Source organism: Ipomoea triloba, chromosome 14, assembly GCF_003576645.1.
Source record: "Ipomoea triloba cultivar NCNSP0323 chromosome 14, ASM357664v1".
Taxonomy (NCBI): domain Eukaryota; kingdom Viridiplantae; phylum Streptophyta; class Magnoliopsida; order Solanales; family Convolvulaceae; genus Ipomoea; species Ipomoea triloba.
In genome coordinates, this window is record NC_044929.1 from 6250955 (window position 1) to 6271939 (window position 20985).

A 20985-nucleotide genomic window follows, 5' to 3' on the forward strand; every position below is an offset into this window, starting at 1 on the left:
GTAATGAGATCAAAGACCCAATCAATTAATCAAATATCCAATACGCCTAACAGATTGAGACTCGTGATACGGTCTACAAAAGTGTTATCGTAAATATTATTGAACATACCGAACTCTCTCCCATCCTTTATCAACTGAAAGAGAGATTGAGCCGTTGAGGTATGGTGTCTGCAAGCAAAACTCCTTGCTGTCGTCATAATCCTTATCCAATTTGCTAGCTTAACTCTCAACATACACCTTTCATAAATGCTCAAACTGACATTTTAGTTTTCAACGTAACGGAAATAACTGCTTTTTTCTATACTCAACACCCCATACAAACTCTTTTGCTTTTTGTTTTTGTTGTTTATATAGTTTTTTTCTTGCTCAAAAGTCAAAACAATAAGTAACTATGCAATATAATTTAATAACATTATTAATATATTAACTAATAATAACTACATTATAATTAACCATATATCCTTCAAGCATCAATACAAATTATGGGAAGTAACAATGATTCTTATAATCATAAGCACGTACACCTCCCACAAGTGACAATTCTCCCTGGGCCAGCTCCCGGAGCGAGCGGGAGTTAGTCGGATGGACTCGGATCGTTAAACGGATAGAGGAGAAAGACCCGAAACACCTCGTGGACTTACCAAACAAAAACACGAACACCACCAGTAAAGTGATAAGCACTCAAACTCAATAAAACTCATCATCCAAAAACAGTAGTTCAATAGGTAAAAGAACATATCAAATTCAAGTACCACTACTACACAATGTTTTATTGTTTACCCTTTGAAAAGCCAACGTTCTCAAGGGAATGTGCTCCAGATTCCTTCATATGGACCTCTTTCACTTAGAGTCCATTTTCTTGGCACCGATAATCCTTTTTAAAGTAGTCATTTTTGTCATACATTAACCTTTTAGAAAAAGCACAGATAATAAGTACTCAAATTCAAAATAAAACTTATTTAGAAAAACTAGCTAGTCCAACAACTGAGAGATCGAATCCATTAACATTAAGTATCATTACATAATAGCAAGAGCTAATATAAAATCCAATTATAATTCATAAAGACAAAAAAGCTTTGTATATATATGAATTGAAATACTGTACGCAAGATCATATCGATTTGTTGAGAGTGTACGACCTCTACCATTTAACAAGCTTACGAAGAATTTTAGCTAACACAAGCAAACCACCCTAACTTTCTATTTTTAGTAAATTGCTTCTAACTATCTTTCATCCCAAAATACTATAAATAACCCTATAATCCAACCAATCAGCTCACACCTTCTGACCTCCACAACATTAGCAATCTCAAACACACTTATAGCTTCTCATCACTCGTGCCAATGGCTTCTTTCATCATGAAAGCTACTAGAATATCAGAAGTTGAAGGATGGGTTACAATAAAAAGTGCACATTTCGAGCTCAACGGTTCACCATTTCTTTTCAACGGCTTCAACTCATATTGGCTCATGCACGTTGCGAGTGAGCCCAACGAGAGGCACAAAGTCACTGAGGTGCTCAGGGATGCCTCCGCCGCCGGCCTATCGGTGTGCCGGACTTGGGCTTTTAGCGATGGAAACCGCTACAACGGACTGCAAATATCCCCCGGCGTTTATGATGAGCGCGTTTTTCAGGTGAACTTTTTGTTCTATTTTTGGCTTTGTCAGGTTACATTTTAATTTGCAATTGTTTTATAAATTTTTCGAAATTGAAGATGTGTTCTATCTCAACTAAAAATCTAAATTGATAGTCCAACTTTATTATTTATATATATAATGTTTTATGTACCGTTGCTTGGTGGTTTTAGGGGCTTGATTTTGTGCTCTCGGAAGCAAGAAAATATGGGATTCGGTTGATATTAAGCTTCGTGAACAATTGGAATGACTTTGGAGGCAAAGCACAATATGTACAATGGGCTAGAAATGCAGGAGCACCGGTTAACAATGACGATGATTTCTTTACTCAATCAATCCCCAAAGGTTATTACAAGAACCATATTAAGGTAAAATCTGCCATATCTAACTCACGAGACTAAATAATTATAATTTATATTAGTATATGCATGCATGCACAAATGCATTAATTGGCAAGAAATCATATGAAATAGTGATTTAAATAATTTATTTTTAAATTTATAATCGAATTAAAGTTTAGCCTCTTGAACTATATATATATTGAGATGTGTTTCATTTGAATAGTAACTCTAACATGCATGGCTTGTGTATTTATTTTTATTTTATGTTTTTTTTTATAAAAATTTTGCATGTATTTATTATTATTATTATTTTGCAGAAAATTATAACAAGGATCAACACAATTACTGGAATTGCATACAAGGATGACCCGACTGTGATGGCATGGGAACTAATGAATGAGCCTCGTTGCCAAGCGGATTACTCTGGAAATACTCTTAATGTGAGCAATATCATCACTATTGCATTTTCTACATCATAACCAACCACCCAACAAACATTTTAAGGAAAGAAAAAGTCAAACCAATAAGCAGTTGCATAGAGATCCCTTACACAATGTTTATCAAAAACTTAGACAAATATACTATCTCTCACTTTAACATAAAATACATTTTTAATATACTAAAATTTCAATTTTAATACATTAAATATTCATTTTTTAAAAATTCATTATTTGTGTAATGAATGCGTTCATTATTTGGTATACTACACAATAATAAACTTTCAGTATACAAATAATGAACTTTCAATATATGTTAAAAATGAGATTCATCACAAACGTGTATACTACTCTAGTAATTTGTTTAACATTATAAATCCATATATATGCTATACATATGATTAAAAAACTGGGCGGCCTGCAGGGATGGGTTCAAGAAATGGCAAGGTTTGTGAAGTCAATAGACAGCAAACACCTGTTGGAGATTGGAATGGAGGGATTTTATGGGGACTCAGTGCCTGACAGGAAGCAATTCAACCCTGGTTATCAAGTGGGAACTGATTTCATTAGCAACCACCTTATTCCTGAGATTGACTTCGCCACCATCCATGTATATGCTAATCAATGGTAAGCAAGCAATTCAGCATCATATCTATCTTTGCAAGCTCAAAGCTAAGTTTGATGCATAAAAATTAACATATATGTTGGGCTGAGGCCAGTAAAAGTCTAGTCTAGCATCCGGTGCTGAATTGTTGGACAGAGGCTAGTAAAGGCCTATACTAGCACCTGAAATTGTTATGCAAGGCCTATAAAGACTTTAAAAGACAAAGTACAGCACTCAGCTTCTTGTAAATGTGATGGCTGTGTATAAAAAACAGTTACGTTTTCAGTACTAGCTATAGATTCTAACAATATACGTGAGTGAGTTACAGGGTTCCGGGAAAAAGTGAGGACGTTCAGATGGAATTTGTAGAGAAGTGGATAACAAGCCATTGGCAAGATGCAAACACAGTGCTTAAAAAGCCCTTAGTGCTTGCAGAATTCGGAAAGTCAAGCCGGGACGGAGGAGCGTTCACCGTCGGCGTCCGAGATTCTTTCATGGCTACGGTTTACGGGCAGATTTACAACCTCGCCAAGAACGGCGGCGTAATGGCGGGGACCATGGTGTGGCAGATCATGGCACAAGACATGGGCGGATGGGACGACGGATACTCCATCGTCCTGCCGGAAAATCCTTCCACCGCCGCTGTCCTTTCCTCCCAGTCGCACGCCATGGCGGACCTATCCCACTCTTTAGCCCTCCAAAGGCTGCCCAGAGTGGATGGCTGGATTACGAGAAACGGTGACCGTTTCGAGCTCAACGGCTCGCCGTTTCTTTTTAACGGTTTCAATTCGTACTGGCTGATGCATGTGGCGAGTGACGCCGATCAGAGGAACAAAGTCACGGAGGTGCTGAAAGAAGCTTCGGCCGCCGGCCTCTCTGTATGCCGGACTTGGGCCTTCAGTGACGGCAGCCAATACAACGCATTACAAACCTCTCCCGGCGTTTATGACGAACGTGTTTTTCAGGTTCATTTTTTAAACATTTTTTTAATTTGTTTAACCAGAAAAATTGACAGTCACTATCAAAAGAGTATATATTAAGTAAATCCCATCAAATCAAAATGACTAATAAGTAGCTTCCACTAAAAATAGAACTAGTAAGTCTGCTGTTACTAAATTAACAGTCCAGCCAACTTAGCTGAAATTGTAACTAAACATGCTAATAACTTAACCAATTGTTTTGTCCTTTTGATAATAATTCTAAATATTACAGATAAAATAAGAAAATTACTGTTTATAAAAAAAATTTATTCAAAAAATATATTTGTGACAAATATTAAAATTTAACTATTTATATTTAGGGACTTGATTTTGTGATTTCGGAAGCAAGGACATATGGGATTCGCTTAATATTAAGCTTTGTGAACAATTGGTATGATTTTGGAGGCAAAGCACAATACGCAAACTGGGCAAGAGATTCAGGTGTACAGATCGATAGCGAAGACGACTTCTACACTCATCCTGTTCTCATAGGCTATTACAAGAACCATATCAAGGTAATTAATTAAATACAAAATTTTACTTTAACACGATTTAAGTGTCTTATATTGAATGTGTAAATATATTGCAGAAAGTTATAACGAGAGTGAATACCGTTACTGGAATAGCATACAAGGATGATCCAATCATCATGGCATGGGAACTCATGAATGAACCTCGTTGCCAGAAAGATTATTCTGGAAAAACCCTTAACGTGAGTACGATGTCGTTCCTTCCATTTTAATTTTATTGTGGAGATGAACGAACAGTACTTTGGCTGTCAGCCTAGAACACTAAATTAAAATGTAATTAATATTTAATGTGCGTAAGTACGACTGTGATTAAATTTATTGTTTGAAAAGTTGCGTATATTCACAAGCTAGCACATGAATTAATTAGATTATATTTTGATATTATGAGTTAAATCCAATCAATAACAATTACTTGCCGCACAATTAGGCGATAGATCTTCAAGCATTAAAAAAAATAAAAATAGACTTTTTACTACATGTGTATTTTAATAGTTACTTGCTAATTAAGAAATTATTTGCTTTTTTTTAATACATTTAAGAAATTATTTGTTAGAAAATGTTATTTGCACCAAAATTTATTTTATTTAGGGTTGTTAATTCTAAACTAAATTAACTTAATTTCAACAATATTTTAACTGTTAACTAAACCAAGATTTCTAATTTTGGATAAATCAAACTGAAATTTTTCCCGATTAATCAATTAGTAATCCTCTTAATTGAAATATTTTAGTCAAATTTTAAATTCTTAAAGTCTATAAATAAAAAATTTCAATTCATAGTTCCTCACCACAAAAGACATTACGTCAATATGTATAAAATAAAATTTTAAAAAAAACTATCTAGTCTAATAATATGATTTATGAATTACATAAGTATAAAAATAAAAAAAATTAAAAAAAAACATATGTATGCACATGCAATTCAGTTAACCGCTCAATGAATTTAGTTAACCAACACTTTCAAATTGAATTAACTGTTAAACAAAATTCTTAAAAATTGATTTCAAACAAAAAAAAAATCTAAAAAATCAAGTTAACCGATAAATATCGATAGTTCAGTTGGTTAACTAGATTTTCGTCAAACTGTGCACACTCCTAATTTTATCTAATGTGATTTGTGATACAATCAAGTTAATTTGCATATTTATCATTTCTTACCCATGAGGCCATGATTTAGTAAATATTACTATATATGAATCAAATAAAGTCCCATCGTGTGATGTAGTTTTAATTTGAATTACACTAGTTGCTAAAAAACTATTGTTGCTAACAGAATTGGTTAAAACTGAAACATGTAACAGGGATGGGTTCAAGAAATTGCAAGTTATGTAAAATCACTAGACAACAGGCACCTGTTGGAGATAGGAATGGAGGGGTTTTATGGAGATTCAGAGCCTGATAGGGAGAAATTCAACCCTGGATACCAAGTGGGAACTGATTTCATTAGCAACCATCTTGTTCCTGAAATTGACTTTGCCACCATCCATGCATACACTGATCAATGGTATAACCTATCTTCTTTAATTGCAACCGAAATGACTCACTTAAATTTTCGTCTTTCACCAAATTAAAAAATGCATTTTAATCCAGTTCGGTAACGCAGTTAGCTTATCAGCCTATTTTGACTTATTTGACCCCTATTAGCTGTTTGACTTGGTTAAACAATCAATATGAGTATTTGATTAATTAGCTTTTGTAACAACTTATTGCTCCAAAATGCTAAAATTCAAAATTTCGATCAGCTTTTTGAGAAAGTCATTTTGCATGTATATAATACCAAATACTTTTCTGTATCAACTAGTCAAACCCACTAACCTAATCAACTAACAGCAAACACCCTCTTTGTTGTTAGGGTTTCGGGAGAAAGTGACGATGCACAAATGGAATTCATGGAGAATTGGATGAGGAGCCACTGGGAAGATGCAAAGACCGTAGTGAAGAAGCCATTGGTGTTAGCCGAATTTGGCAAGTCTAGCCGAGACGGAGGATTTAGCATCGCCGTTCGCGACTCTTTCTTAACCACAGTTTACAAGAACACATATGACTTGGCAAAGGCAGGAGGGACGATGGCGGGGAGCATGGTGTGGCAACTCATGGCACACGACATGGGTGCGTGGGACGACGGATACTCCATCGTCTTGCCAGAGAATTCGTCGACCGCCGGCGTGATTTCCGGCCAGTCGCAAGCCATGAAGAACTTAGCTCGTGACTTGCCTCACTATGAAGCCTGACAATTGTAGAGGAATTCGAAATTCCATTAATTATACGCCACCCAATAAATGTATGCTAAATAAAATTAATAAAATCATGTTTTAGTATTATGTATCTTTTAATTAATGAATCCCAAATTAAATAGACATCTATTTTTAATAATCTATACTATTAATAAAAACAAAATCTTTCATTTTAACTCCCCGCCAAAACACTTATACACTACTAAGGTTTATGTAATATTGTAAAATATGGTAATACAATTCCTATTTGTACTACAATTGTAAATTAAAATGTGATAATAGAATTTCAAATAAAATATATATTTTTTTTTACTTTACTATTCGTAATATTAAAATTATTAATTGTAATAATACAGTACATATACTTCCCCGCAACGTAATCTATACGAGTTCTATACATGAACTCCCATTTCATACTTCCACACTTTTACTCCTTGACGTGACAAGATATATATGATAGATTATCTTTATCCTGTGTGTCTCAAGAAAAGTGTCAAAATCAAACTTTTGTATGAGGGTGTAAAAGTATGGAGTAGAATTTGGGAGTCAAAGTAGTATTTTCCAATCTATCTATACTACTAATAAAATCAAAATCCCCCATTTTATTTTCCCACTCAAAATAATCTTATACTGTTAAGGTTTGCATAATATTATAAAATATGGTAATACAATTCATATTCGTATCAGAATTGTAAATTAAAATGTTGTAATACAACTCCTAATACAATATATTTTTCTTTTTTACTTTTTTATTCATATTACAATTCTAGATTAAAATTACTAATTTGTACTATTAGTACAAAATCTCAAGCTTTAGCACTGTTGATATTAAACAAATTAAGATTTTGGTATAAATGCTATGTTTTTTTTCTTTAGGCCACTGACCACATAAATTGGGCGATGACATTCGTTCTTGGACTCTTTAATCAAAGTTGAACTATTCATTTAATTAACTACGGAGTATTACTTAACTAATAATTAACTATTAGTTTTCAATTTTTTACAAGGTAATATCTCTTCTATACTTTTTCAAACATTTTCAACTCAAAGAATCAATAGCTCCACCTATTTGGCTATTTGGAATGGTAGATTGGTAGCAGATGTTCTATCACACTACATAGTAATTGATTAATACAAAATGAATTTGATTTAATGATTAGATAAATATTAATCAAATTAATAACTTAGTCAATCCAAGAAAATAATTAAATAATTTTCATAAATGTTTGGATTAATGAATAAAGTTGTACTGTAATTTTATTATGGTTTATTATTTATTTGTATATATTAGAATTAAGTGTATATATTGTTATCAAAAAAGAATTAAGTGTATATATTATTGGATATAGTGAAGTAGAATAAAGAGTTAATTCTATTTTTGGAATAAGGTTCAAATTAGCTATTATACGTAACTTGAAAGTGCAATTAGGTCACTGAATGAAAAAATAGCACAAATAGACCGCTGAACACTCCAAATGTATGCAATTTCACCTAATAGCAGGTCACCATCCATTTCTTCAGGTTATAATTAAATTAAATTTTATTTAAAAATTATTATATTAATTTTTTAATAAAAAACATTTTTAAAAATCACATGATGTTTTCGTCTCGGTCCAGAGCTTTGTCTCTTCAACCTGAGACGAAGAGTCTCTTCATCTCCAACCGGAGATGTAGACAGGTCGACTAAGGATCCCCGCGGTTTTATTTTTTATTTATTTATTTTAGTTTTTTAATAAAAAATCATGAAAATAATTATTAAATTAAAATTAATTTAATTATAACCTGAAGAAATAAATGGTGGCCTGCTTTCAAGTAAATTGCATACATTTAAAATGTTGGTCTAATTGCACCTTGCACCTTTTTTTTGTTTGCACTTTCAAGTTACGTTCAGTGACCAATTTAGGCCTTATTCCTCTATTTATTGTCCTAAATTTATAGGTGACAACTCACTTTTAAGTCTTTTTTTTTATCAGAACATTCACTTTTAGTCTTAGTATTATATGACATGACTATTTTTGTCATTTATCAATAAAACAGTTTAAATACCATTAAACACAAACCACTCCTTTCAAAAAAAAAAAAAAAATACAAAACCACAATAAACACAAAAAAATAGTCACGCCACTTTAAGTTTAAATGTCATTAATACAATGACATTTCAATAATTTTGTTAAGGGAAGAGTAAAAATGGTCATGCCACAATAATATTAAGACTAAATGAAGATGTTCTAATAAAAATAAAAAAAAATAAAAAATAAAAATTAAAAACGGACTGTTACCTATAAATCTATAACCAAAAATAGAATTAAATCTAAAATAAATCTAGGACCAAAAATGGAAAGTTAAAAAGCTTCAAATTATTAAGAAACAGAAGCAGTGAATATACAAGAGAGGCTACCACTTTATGCAAATGATGAGACAGTAACAAAGTTGAATCCTAAAATATATATTCCTCATGAATGCATCCCTAGCATGCATGTATCAAAATTAAGACCAATTGCAAACAATACTCATCTATAAACAAGTCCCCCAAGCCATTTCCTCCTTGCATTTCTAACAAGTACCTCTGCCATAGCTTCACCTGGCTATCTAAATTGACATTGACACTGACAAAATCACTTGTATTTTGTAGATAAGATCAGATAAAAGAATACTAAGTTTGTTAGTACTGTAAACTATATGGAATCAATTAGTAATTTTTAAGACAATAAAGTTCAAGATTCTGAAACTACTTAAAAGCGGACAAGCAACAGCTATAACACAATATGATAGCGAGTAACAGATCGGAGTATCCAATGTAACAACAGTAAAACAACAAAGTGCAAAGATTGGTAGCCCAGACCAGCATACAACAAACCTTGGATTATTAATGTCCCTGAAGACTACATAATGATTAATTGATTATAGATTACATTGCCAAGAAGAGCATAAGAGAAAATGTAGGGGTAAATTAAACACATAATTGAAGTTCGCATCGTCTCAACAAAGGGCATAAACTTAGCTCGACCATAGCAGCGACAAGGGTTTTCCATCTTGGCACTTTATCATGCACTCCACCACAGTTTCTCTCAGCTTTTCTTCAATGTCTTCCATAGGAAGGGTTGCATCTATTATCTAAATCAGCAAAAAGAAAAAGGGATCTATGATTAGGACTTACGGCTGCTTCATCATGGAAAAACTATATTCAAGTGTGGTTCTTAGGAGTTGGTAAATGAAGTCTTATTTCTACCATGTAAGATAATATAGGCAAATCAATATCCCATCTGGACTCATTTATAAATCACAAGCATTGCTGAGCTGAAAACTAAATGCATTAGTATCCTGGCAGACCTGGGCACCTGGCCTATGATCTAGCTACTGAATATCAAAGCTCTAAATGTAACAGAAGTGTCTGTACTGCCCCTAAAGGTAAAGACTAGGCCATACTTAAAAATAATGTCACTTACCTTCCATGATGAATCCTGAAGGGCCTGGTAAGAGAGGGCAACCTTTTTCTGAAACTCCAACTGCTCATACCTCTCACCACCGTAACCTCCTCTTTCAGCAGCTCTCTGGCATATTTCAAGAACAAATTCTCTATAAATTAAACCACAGGAAATATAAAAGATACACCATTGCATTTTGCATCATCCATATCAGAAAGAAAACAAATCTGATATATTAGCTGAATTCTCTCTAGAAATTAGAGAAACGCAAAAGATTGACGAATAGTGAAGCCATCACATCCAGGTGGTTGTTAACTGGCAATTTCTTGCCCCAAATACTTTCCAAAGGAACTAAATCGTGCATAACAAATGCAAACCTATACTGAAAATATCATCACTCCCAAAATGACCAAGCATACATATAGATATGATTTAAATGCAATAACTAAACCCAACAGGCAATAAAACCATACTGGTGCCACTGGTTCAAATTTGACACTACAATGAAATGTTTTAGTATTTCTACAATTACACATGCATTTAAACTGAAAAATTGATTACCTCGGGTGAAATGTCAAGGTACAATACCAGATCTGGAGCAAGCAATCCTATATCAGGAGCCTGCATCAAAAGACTTTATGACATCACAGCCTAAGAAACCATGAATTTCAATATTAATACTGAAGAATGTATTTACCTTACACCATTGAATATCAAGTCCCTTGGCAGAAGAAAATGCTACCCCAGAATAAGAATAACGGTCTACAATAATAGTGGTCCCACTCTTCAGAGTTTCTTCCATTAATGACCTGCAATTATATTTCCAGTCAATAGTTGATCATTCAGAGCATGGATAAACCATGCTGGGCAAATCCTTTAACATACAATAGTACATATCAAAGTCATTTCAGTGAAAATTTCAAATTGTGTAGAACCAAAAAGATAATAGGGTGTGGAGTCTTCTATGGCTAAACCTGGAAAATCATTCATTTTAAGAGCAACCATCACTTGGCAAATAAAAGGCAATTACTTTTGTCACATAACAGAGAATACCTCTTCTCCCAGCGGTTGGCACTGAAAAGGAGATGGATAGCACGATCATCCAAATGTGACTTGTTGGCAAGATAAGAAGATATCATTTGCCCAATTCCAGTATTTCTATCAGGAAATCTCCATGATTGAATGGAATGCCCAAGGTTATCCAAGTACTTAACTAATCTACTAGACTGTGATGTCTTCCCACAACGATCTAGCCCTTCAAAGACAATCAAAGCACCCCTTGAAATTCTGCTGCTGCTACTACTTTCCATGTGAACTTGTCTGATTGAGTTCTTCACAGTAAACTTCAAATTCAAGCCAAATTTTAAAAGCTGGCGCGCTCCTACTCTCTCAAATTCCCTGAAAATAAAACTTTTAACTTCATCATCAACTATGACTCTCAATGGCATTTTCTCATACATCATAAAAGCATTTACCATACCCACAAAAATAACAATAAAAATGGTAATTTTTCATAAATAAAAAATAATTACCCCCAAAAAAATTGGAAAATATACACGGATCGAATCATAATCTCGAACAAAACAAAATAAATTACAGAGTATGCAAATTATGAATTGCTAATTTCTCAAAGAAAGAGCTAAGAAAAGCTTACAAAGCCTTTGTAAGAGTAAAACTGCTAGCATGGAGCATGGCCTCATCAAACACTAGAATCTAAAATCAAAAAAATTAAAAATTAAAAAAAAAAATCTTCTTTTTCTCCTAGATCAGAAAAAAAAATAGAACTAAAGACTAAACCAAAAATAAAGGAAAAGGGAATAGATGAACCTGCTTAGAAATCCATCCCAAATTTCCAGTTAACGAAACGGGAAAGTGCACTGTTATATGAAGATTAAGGTCTCCGATCCAACTTTTATTTCTCTTTCGGTCGTCTGATCTTAGCGCAAGTTTTGAACTTTTTCGCACTGATGCGCGCGGCGCGCCTTCGGTGTGTAGTTAATGGGCTTTCCAAAACTGTGAACCCTTACCACAAAGCCCAGTTAGAATTGGGTTGTTTTCTCAATCCATTTGGATTGGATTTTATTTTTATTTTTATATATAAGTTTAGACCCCAAATTTATGCAAATTTAAGGACCTCCCCATCGACCAATCATTATTTCATTGGACCATAAAACAAAAGTATATTTTTAATATACTAAAAATATATTATTTTTATATGTAAAGTATATTATTTGAAAGTACATTATTTTATATATATTATCAAATAATGTCTATTTAATACAAAAATAGTGTACACGATATAACAATTGTATGAAAGTGCATCAAAGGCCCACAAGGAATATGCGGCACTGGAGCCCTGCTTACAAATTATTGCATGGACTATAGTCTTCACAGCTGTGTGGACCAAAAATAAAAAGTACCTTATTTTTGTACCGTAAATACATTCTTTAATAGTATATATCAAATAATGTACCTTCAGTACATGCATGAGCTACATTAAGTTAAATGAGCTTAATTACCTAAATACTTTTTTTTTTTTGAACGTGTTACATGTAGTATACAAAGTCACCCCACTGAGGCCCTCCCACTTGGGAGAATCACTTCATGCCGCTTGAACACAAGACCTTTGACTAATTACCTAAATACTTAATTACCCACAATCCAATACTAGATCAGGAACCGAAACCTAATGCGCCGCTTATATAATTCATCCCATAAAAATCAAATCTGATGATATGCCGCATCCACTCCTCTCATCTCCGCTACCTTCCCAATTCAACATTTCAACATATACATGCATCCATGTACTTACAAATTGATGTGATTCGTCTCATACTTTTGAATGTGGAGGTAGAAGCTCTCATCCGATTTCAATGCGTATGCAAAGAATGGCGTTCCACAATACAACACCCCGATTTCAAGCTCTCCTACCGCGGACCAAGGCGAGTGCTGGCCGCCGCGGCCTCCGACAGCAAATTAACATTTACATCCATAACCAACAATAATAGTCCCCGCATTAAAACCCTATTCCAGGTCAGTGAGAATCACTCCTTCCTTGACACGTTTCGCCCCCTCGTTCGTTTGTGGTCTGGTGTTTGGTGCTCTTGCAACGGCCTTGTGCTTTTCTCCATGGGAAAACATATTCTGTTGTGGAACCCCTCCACTCGTTGCTGCACAAAAGTGCTTGAGCTTTCACTCCGGACCGATAGGGATAGGTATGTCTTCTCAGGGCTATGTTACGTCTCGTCCACGGGAGATTACAAGGCTGTTTTGTTACTGGGCTCTCGCTATTATGCCCCTCTATGGGTTGCCAGCCTCAAGAACAAAGAGTGGCTAAAAATGCCATTTCCTTACTTGCCACACTCGTCTATAGATGACGGCATTAATTTTCGCAACACACTCCATTTGAGGGCAATTTGTAGGTATACCAGACGTGAAATGATCATTGTTTTTGAGGTGGAGAGCGATGAGTTCAAAGAGCTTGAGCTGCCCACCCCTGAACTTCACGGAGGAGGGAAAAGAGCCATTCTTGGCCTGGGAATCATGGACGGTTGTCTCTGCATGGCTAACAAGGGGGAAGAAAGAAGGGAGGAACTACAAGTGTGGGTTATGAAGGAATATGGAGTGAAGGAATCGTGGGTCTGTCAGTTTGTTATCTCTGCCCCTGCCTCTGAATTATTCAATTTTGGTTTTAGTGCCACCACATTATACCCTTCCAAATGCAATACCAAAGTGCTGATATGCAGTTGTTACTGTGGCTCCTGGGAAATATTTGTTTATGATGTGAAGAATAACAAACCCGACAATCATTTTTCGGAAGAATCAAAATATTGTGGTGATGCTGCTGCTATATGTTCTTATGTTCAGAGTTTTGTTTCGCCACATGAATTTATTTGGAAAGATGATCAACACAAATCCTCCGAGAATGATGTTGTGTTAAGGTTTATTTTGGAAATGTTTAATATCTGATAAAATTATGTTTATTTTATTTTATTTTATTTTTATGAATAATATGTTGGGTTTCAACATTATGTCAATGCTACGTCTCTTCTATGAAACATGGTCAAGTTTTTCATACACTTTTTTTCGTAATGAACTCTTCAATTACATTTTCTAAGGTATTACACTCTCAATTTTAATTTTTCAAGTTATAAGAAATGTAATTTTTGTCTCTAATTAATATTGAGGTGCAAGAATACTTCCTAATTAGTCATGACATTATTTTGGATTGAAAATTCACACATTCATGTTTGTAGCCTGAGTTATAATCAATGACAAATTAATAACTTGTGAATAGTGTTGTTTATGTTTTTATCCAAAATAATATCTATGAATAGTGTTGTTTATGTTTTTATCCAAAATAATATCTATCATTCATAAGAATAATGACTAAATAGGCCAAATGAATGACTAATTATATGATACTATTGCAGCTTGCATTATAATTCAAGAACTAAAACTGTAAATTGACGACCTAATCAAGTTTTATTTATTTTGTTTTTGAACGTGTAGTGAAAATTGTACTCCATGACCCAATAAAAATGTCTCACAAGATTCCCAAAGCTGGGATCCCCAAAAATGCATATACTTCGTTAGATCCACAAGCCATGATCTACGTTTTCAAAGGCATAAATTGCCGTTGGGAGAGACCTAGACCTATCCATAGTTTTGTGATCGGGCTTGTGCTTCTGGTTGTTGTGAGAGATCTTTTGTTATGCGACAGATGTGTCATGGACCCAAGTCCACCTTACAAGGTTTACAACATAAAATTATTAGTCACCGTCATGGACCCGAGTCCACCTTGCAAGGTTTATAACATAAAATTATTAGTCACCAAAGTGACCCATTCATACTTACAAATGTTTATCATACACATAATATTTCGCATCATTATAAACATTTGTGATCATTAATACAGGGTTACGATCACCCAAAAGGACATTGAAAGAGATCATTAACACAGGGTTACAGCGGTCACCCAAACGTGGATCCATTAACACAGGGTTACAGCGGTCACCCAAACGTGGATCCAGGTCTATATTCACAATTTTAAAACTCTATATTCACAATTTCATAACTCTATATTCAACCGTATAACACAATTTTTCCTTAACTTTAGGTGCTTAGGTGGTGCATTAGGAGTTACAACAGAGTAATTTTTGTTTTAAGAAATGAATTTGTAGAATTTTGATATTATATTAATCATGACAGTTGTGTGACTTACACCTGAGGTGCAATAGCTATACTATGGTTCTTAACATTATAGCTTCTAAACGTAGTAAAAGGGTTTACTTTGAATCAACAAACTAACATACATTTTTGGAGAGCAGAGCAGTTAGCAAAGGATCTAGAGCAGAGCAGTACTAAAGGCATTTGTAATTTTGCTATCTTCTAGTGTGTACATTGCATGCATATTAAAGACTTGTTTTTGCTCAATTGACATTTAGAAACCTTAAGGCATTTCATTGCTAAGTACTAGTACATAACAACTCAAAAATCCAAAGGCGAAACAAAGCCATCAAAATTCATAAGACAACCAAAATTTAATATACTTCAAATATGTTTGAAATTTGTCTAAACCTTGTAACAGGAAATACTGTAATGATTAAATGACAATACAAACTAAGACATCCTCTGAGCAGCCTCCTTCGCAAGAACCCTTTCTTTGGCCTTTGTCCTCGCTTGAGATTTCGAGCCCATGATACCACCACCCCATTTCTTGCGGTTTTCATCATATTTGTCATTGAAGTTGGCCTGAATCAACAAAATAACAGAGAGAGCCAATTGAACACAAGGAAATTCCAACCGCATAAAAAATTTGTAGAGTGTTTACAAAATTTAAAATTTCAAACCTTGATGGCCTCCAAGATCTTGGAGAACTCCAATTTGTCCTCATTCTTGACTGAAGTCAGGCACAAAACTGATGCTGTCTTCTTGTGGACAATCTGTAAAAAGGTTGCATATATATATATAAGATAAATGCCCACAAGGTTAACAAGAAAAGGAAGAAACACAACATCCAAACAAAGGAAAGGATACTTACAGAACCCAATCTTGCTTTCCCCTTGACAATGCAGTAAGGGATTTCCATCTTCCTACACAAAGCTGGAAGCCAAACCACCAATTCTATGGGGTCAACATCATGAGCAATGACCACCAGTTGTGCTTTGTTCTACAAAGAAACTTCCTTAAGTAACAGTTTTTACAAGTAGTAGATAGAGAATAAATAATATAGATGAGGGTGAAATTAAACCTGCTCCACAAGATAAGTGACGTGCTTGAGCCCATACTTGACAACAATAGGCTTCTTGATTTCGGGAGTTTTCCCTTCACTCTCAGCCTGGGCTCTTTTCAGAAGTCGCTCCTTCTTTGCTGCCTTGTCCTCAGGCCTATACTTGAGGAGCATCTTGAAGAGATTTGTGGCTGCAGATTCAAAAGATTCACATACAATTTATCATCAAGCACAAAATTACAGAATCATTATCATCGCTACAAATGACACCTCAACCAACCAATGCTTAAGTATATGCTTGTTAATGGTACACACACAAAAACTACTGTGAGTGAAAACTTTCTTAAAACTAAAAATGAACAAACCAGAGTGAACAATAAATGAAAGTAAGCAAATAAGTACTGACAACAAGCTAGACTGACTATCCTCAAAATTCATCCAAATTCACAAAACTATCAAACTATCCTATACTGAACTCATATGCCAATATTCATGAAATGTTAAATATATATATTCCCATATGCATAACACATAAACAAGTTAAAAGAGAGGCAATAAGCATATCTGATCAAATATCTGCAAGTTCATAAAATGTCAGTTTAAACAAGGTAATAATAGAGATCGTGGCAAAGCAAACTGACCAAGGTTCTTATCAAGGGTTTTGGAGAACTGATTTAGGGTAGGTGGAACCTTCAAGCGCTGCTTGAGGATCCGTCTCTTCCTCTGGATACGGACAACCTGAGGCCATTTCACGAACCTCGTCAGATCCTTCTTGGGTGGCAATGCCCCGCCGATGCCGAATTGCTTCGGCCGCTTCTCGAACAACGGGTTCACCACCTTCTCCGGCTTCTTCTTGGAAGCAGCAACTGGGAGCTTCACACCCTTCTTCGGAGCCTGAAAAAACAAATACGAAAATGATTAGACACGTAATGAAAGAGAATCAAGGAGAAGGCGCAGCAGCAAGCTCACCATTGCAGAAGGCAGAAGGTAGAAGGCTTTGCGGTGGAGGGGAAAACACTTTTAATAGGCGAGCAACTAGGGTAAATTGGCCGGATCTATAAGGCCAGGCCTGTTTAGTGTTTAGTTCTTTTCTTTTTCTTTAATCAAGCCCACCATGGGAAGGCCAGGCCTGTTTAGTTTTTTTTTTTTTTTTTTATCGACCACAAAGTTAAAAAAGCCGTGTGCTCTGCCCCGACGGCAAATTATGCCGTGGACCCAGGTCCACCTTGCAAGGTGGACCTGGGTCCAAAACTACGTCGTTTTTGTTTTTCTTTTTTTTTAAAAAAAAAAAAAATTAGTAAACATATTGCTGAATATAGAGTTGTCCAAAAATGTGTGAATGTAGAGGTTTCAAAATGTGAATGTAGAGTATAGAAATCGTGAATGTAGATCTATGATTGTGTGAATGTAGAATTGCCCAGAAATGTGTGAATGTGGAGGTTTCAAATTGTGAATATGGAGTATAGAAATCGTGAATGTAGAGTTATGCATGTATGAATCTGTAATAGAGTTAAGAAGTTCTAGCAACTTGTAGTTTTGTAATGTGTGAATGTGGAGTTCTCAAGTTGTGAATATGGAGTATAGGACATGTGAATATAGAGTTTTGAATGTGTGAATGCATAACAGTGGTAATATAGTTACTAAACATATAATCCTGTAATGTGTGAATGTGAAGTTTACAAAGTGTGAATGTAGAGTATCATATAATCATGTAATGTGTGAATGTGGAGTTTACAAAGTGTGAATGTAGAGTATAGTGTATGTGAATGTAGAGGATAGTGTATGTGAATTTAGACCCAGGTCCACCTTGGTCCTGGGTCCACGGCATAACAACCCTCTGCCGACAGCAAATTATTGTGTGGACCATGGTCCACACAGTGATGTGTGGACCATAAAAAAATGTACATTTTTAATGTACTAAATGTACATTATTTTTGTTCTGAATATACATTATTTTTGTACTGAATGTACATTATACAAAATAATGTACATTCCCTGAATATAATGTACATTATTTTTATACTGAATGTACATTATTTTTATATTGAATGTGCATTATTTGATATTATGGTCCACACTGTGTGAACCATGGTCCACACAATAATGATTGTCTACCGACTGAGCTAGACGGGTTTATGTTTTTTTTGTCAAACTGGATCTATCAATTAGAATTCCGGCTGTTATGCCAAAGACTCAGGTCCATGTTCACAGTTTTAGAACTTTATGTTCATAATTGTAGAATTCTATGTTCACAATTTTGAACTCTATGTTCACAAGTTTTGAACTCTATATTCATGATTTTTGAGAGTTAATTCCAAAAATGGTCCTTCGACTATTGACTTTTATCAATTTTTGTTATCGACTTTTGATTTGACCAAAGTTGGTCCCTTAACTATTGATTTTGTACCAAATTTGGTCCTTTTGTTAAATCTATGTTAAATGAGTGTTAAAATTGAAGGCAAATAAATAAAAACCAAATATTCCCTTCTTCTTCGTGAAGTCTTTGGATGCTTCATTTTGGAGAGAAGCAATAGATGGATATATATTCAACATGTGGAACAATATTATTTGGTCCATATTGATTTTTCCATTGGATTAAACCAGTTGGGTGCTTCAAAAAGAAGATGAAGATTCATGGTTCAATTGATAAATTTAAAGTTAGGTTTATTGCTCTAAGGCTTTTTAGGTAAAAGGAGGGCATTGATTTCTTTGATACGTATGCTCAAGTTGCAAGAATTGTTACTTTAACATTATTAATTGTTTTTATCGACTATAAATAATCTTGTAATTCACCAAATTGATGTATGTTAAGATTGCATTCTTAAATGGTGAATTGGAGGAGGAGGTTTATATGAACCAACACATTGCTAAAAATTAACAAATTTAATTTTTAGTTTGATAACTGTGTATATAGCAAATTTAATAACCAATGTGAAGTGGTTATTATTAGTCTATATGTGAATTACATGCTTATTTTTTGGATTGATTTGGACCAATGCAAGTAAGTTCTGTTAAAGAATTTCTTAGAACTAGTTTTTAAATGGAAGGCATGGGAGAGGAAGAGGTTATTCTAGGTGTTAGGATTAAAAAACAAAAAAAAAAAAAAAAAAAAAACAGTTTCTTTAACACAAGCTCATTATATTCAAGCTCATTATATTCAGAAAGTGTTAAAAAACTTTGAGCAATTTGGTTGTGCTCGGTGTCTACTCCAATGGATCCCATGGTAAAGCTAATTGATTGCTTAATATATACCATTTTTAGGTATTATTGACTATATTACATTGTAGTATTTGTCCATTTATACATTCTCAACCTGTTGAAGCATGAAGAGTCAAAATCGCCCCCATTGAGGCTCGATCTCATTACCTCTCATATGGGAGAGTCACTAGATGTAGACCTGGCAATTATCGACACGACCCGTTAACACGACACGAAACCGGACACGAAAATAACGGGTTAGTGTTTAGCCCTAACATGTCCCGGGTCGTTAACGGGTTGACCCGTTAAGAACCCGTTATGTTTTCGTGTCTTAACAGGTCAACCCGTTAAACCTATTAAGAACCCGTTTAACCCGTTAATATTATCGTGTTAACCCGTTTACATGAACCCGTTTACACAGACACGTTTAGAACCCGCTAAGAACCATTGTCATTTAGGTAAGAACCATTGTCTTTACAATATGAAATTTGAATGTTTATTGTGTTCAATTTTATTCTAAAAACTAGTATGAACTTCTTTAATTATGATTTTTGGATGTTATTTTATAATTTTATGAATGTTATAAATTGAATATTTTTTTAGTTTGTTTGATGGATTGGATTGTATGTTTTATTTCTTTTTTTATATAATTTAACTTTAAATTTTAGTTTTTAATATATCAATAGATTTAGCGGGTTTAAACGGGTTTCGTGTCATATCGTGTCGACACGATCCGAAACCCGTTAACAAAACGTGTCTATCGTGTCAACCCGTTTAACCCGTTAACAAATCGTGTTCGTGTACGTGTTACAATTTTTAACCCGTTAACCTTAACGTGTCGTGTTCGTGTTTAGCCTTATCGTGTTCGTGTCCTTATCGTGTCGACCCGTTAACGAACCCGTATACACGAATTGCCAGGTCTAACTAGATGACATCTGAGTACAAGGTGCTTGGCTTAATATATACCCTAAGTAATACTCTACCAGATATTGCATTTGCAGCAGACAAACTGAGTGTGTATACTAGTAATCCTAGTATGAATAAAATGCTTGATGAAAATCACGAATTATGGTTTGGTATATTCGAGTGAGTTTTCTATTTTAGAAGGGTATTTGGATGCAAGTTGGATTTTCAACAAATACGATTATTCTTCAACAAGTGATTGGGTAGTTTTGTTAGGAGGTGGTGCAATCTGCTTGGCTTCTAAGAAGCAAACTTGTATAATTGATTCAATAATGGCTTCAGAATTTATTGAACTTGCATAAACATGTAAAGAAATCGAGTGGTTAAGGGATTTATTATTAGAAATTCTGATTTGGCCTAAATCGATGGCTTATGTATTGTACATTACAATAGTGTTACTACTTTGG

General features: G+C 34.4%; 4 protein-coding genes across 5 annotated transcripts; 2 read left to right on the forward strand and 2 right to left on the reverse strand.

The window, feature by feature from the left end:
* Positions 1-1344: 1344 nt before the first annotated feature.
* Positions 1345-6757, forward strand: LOC116003854 (mannan endo-1,4-beta-mannosidase 6-like). The gene is made up of 9 exons (XM_031243797.1): positions 1345-1635; positions 1809-2003; positions 2294-2416; positions 2838-3040; positions 3346-3982; positions 4318-4512; positions 4587-4709; positions 5828-6030; positions 6379-6757. Exons 1-9 carry the CDS (start codon positions 1345-1347, stop codon positions 6755-6757), a joined length of 2349 nt encoding a protein of 782 aa, XP_031099657.1.
* Positions 6758-9500: 2743 nt separating this feature from the next.
* LOC116004197 (thymidylate kinase-like) lies at positions 9501-12138 on the reverse strand. 2 transcript variants are annotated; one of them, XM_031244150.1, is made up of 7 exons: positions 12013-12138; positions 11840-11898; positions 11239-11583; positions 10883-10994; positions 10747-10806; positions 10207-10311; positions 9501-9874 (listed from the first exon to the last, which is right to left on the reverse strand). In XM_031244150.1, exons 2-7 carry the CDS (start codon positions 11875-11877, stop codon positions 9758-9760), a joined length of 777 nt encoding a protein of 258 aa, XP_031100010.1. In that variant the 5' UTR covers positions 11878-11898; positions 12013-12138; the 3' UTR covers positions 9501-9757. The 2 variants fall into 2 exon arrangements, with proteins under 2 accessions (XP_031100010.1, XP_031100011.1); XM_031244151.1 differs by lacking the exon at positions 11840-11898.
* An 849-nt stretch (positions 12139-12987) lies between these two features.
* LOC116003855 (F-box/kelch-repeat protein At3g23880-like) lies at positions 12988-14154 on the forward strand. The gene has a single exon (XM_031243798.1). It carries the CDS (start codon positions 12988-12990, stop codon positions 14152-14154), a length of 1167 nt encoding a protein of 388 aa, XP_031099658.1.
* Positions 14155-15627: 1473 nt separating this feature from the next.
* On the reverse strand, positions 15628-17513 carry LOC116003604 (60S ribosomal protein L7a-1-like). The gene is made up of 6 exons (XM_031243500.1): positions 17387-17513; positions 17059-17311; positions 16439-16608; positions 16229-16357; positions 16038-16130; positions 15628-15939 (listed from the first exon to the last, which is right to left on the reverse strand). The coding sequence occupies exons 1-6, from the start codon at positions 17387-17389 to the stop codon at positions 15808-15810; spliced, it is 780 nt and encodes a 259-aa protein (XP_031099360.1). The 5' UTR covers positions 17390-17513; the 3' UTR covers positions 15628-15807.
* Positions 17514-20985: the final 3472 nt, after the last annotated feature.

Bases quoted from the DNA above. Each gene is read 5' to 3' on its own strand.
- LOC116003604 (XM_031243500.1), bottom strand. The intron at 16,131-16,228 runs GTAAGTATCCTT...ACCTTTTTACAG, and splicing joins GGAAAGCAAGATTGGGTTCT to ATTGTCCACAAGAAGACAGC. The intron at 15,940-16,037 runs GTTTGAAATTTT...TTGTTGATTCAG, and splicing joins AGATCTTGGAGGCCATCAAG to GCCAACTTCAATGACAAATA.
- LOC116003855 (XM_031243798.1), top strand. From the start codon at position 12,988: ATGTACTTACAAATTGATGTGATTCGTCTCATACTTTTGAATGTGGAG.
- LOC116004197 (XM_031244150.1), bottom strand. From the start codon at position 11,877: ATGCTCCATGCTAGCAGTTTTACTCTTACAAAGGCTTT. The intron at 11,584-11,839 runs GTAAGCTTTTCT...TTTTATTTTCAG, and splicing joins TTTACTCTTACAAAGGCTTT to GGAATTTGAGAGAGTAGGAG. The intron at 10,312-10,746 runs GTAATCAATTTT...GAAATATGCCAG, and splicing joins ACCTTGACATTTCACCCGAG to AGAGCTGCTGAAAGAGGAGG.
- LOC116003854 (XM_031243797.1), top strand. From the start codon at position 1,345: ATGGCTTCTTTCATCATGAAAGCTACTAGAATATCAGAAGTTGAAGGA. The intron at 2,004-2,293 runs GTAAAATCTGCC...ATTATTTTGCAG, and splicing joins ATTACAAGAACCATATTAAG to AAAATTATAACAAGGATCAA. The intron at 3,983-4,317 runs GTTCATTTTTTA...ATTTATATTTAG, and splicing joins ATGACGAACGTGTTTTTCAG to GGACTTGATTTTGTGATTTC.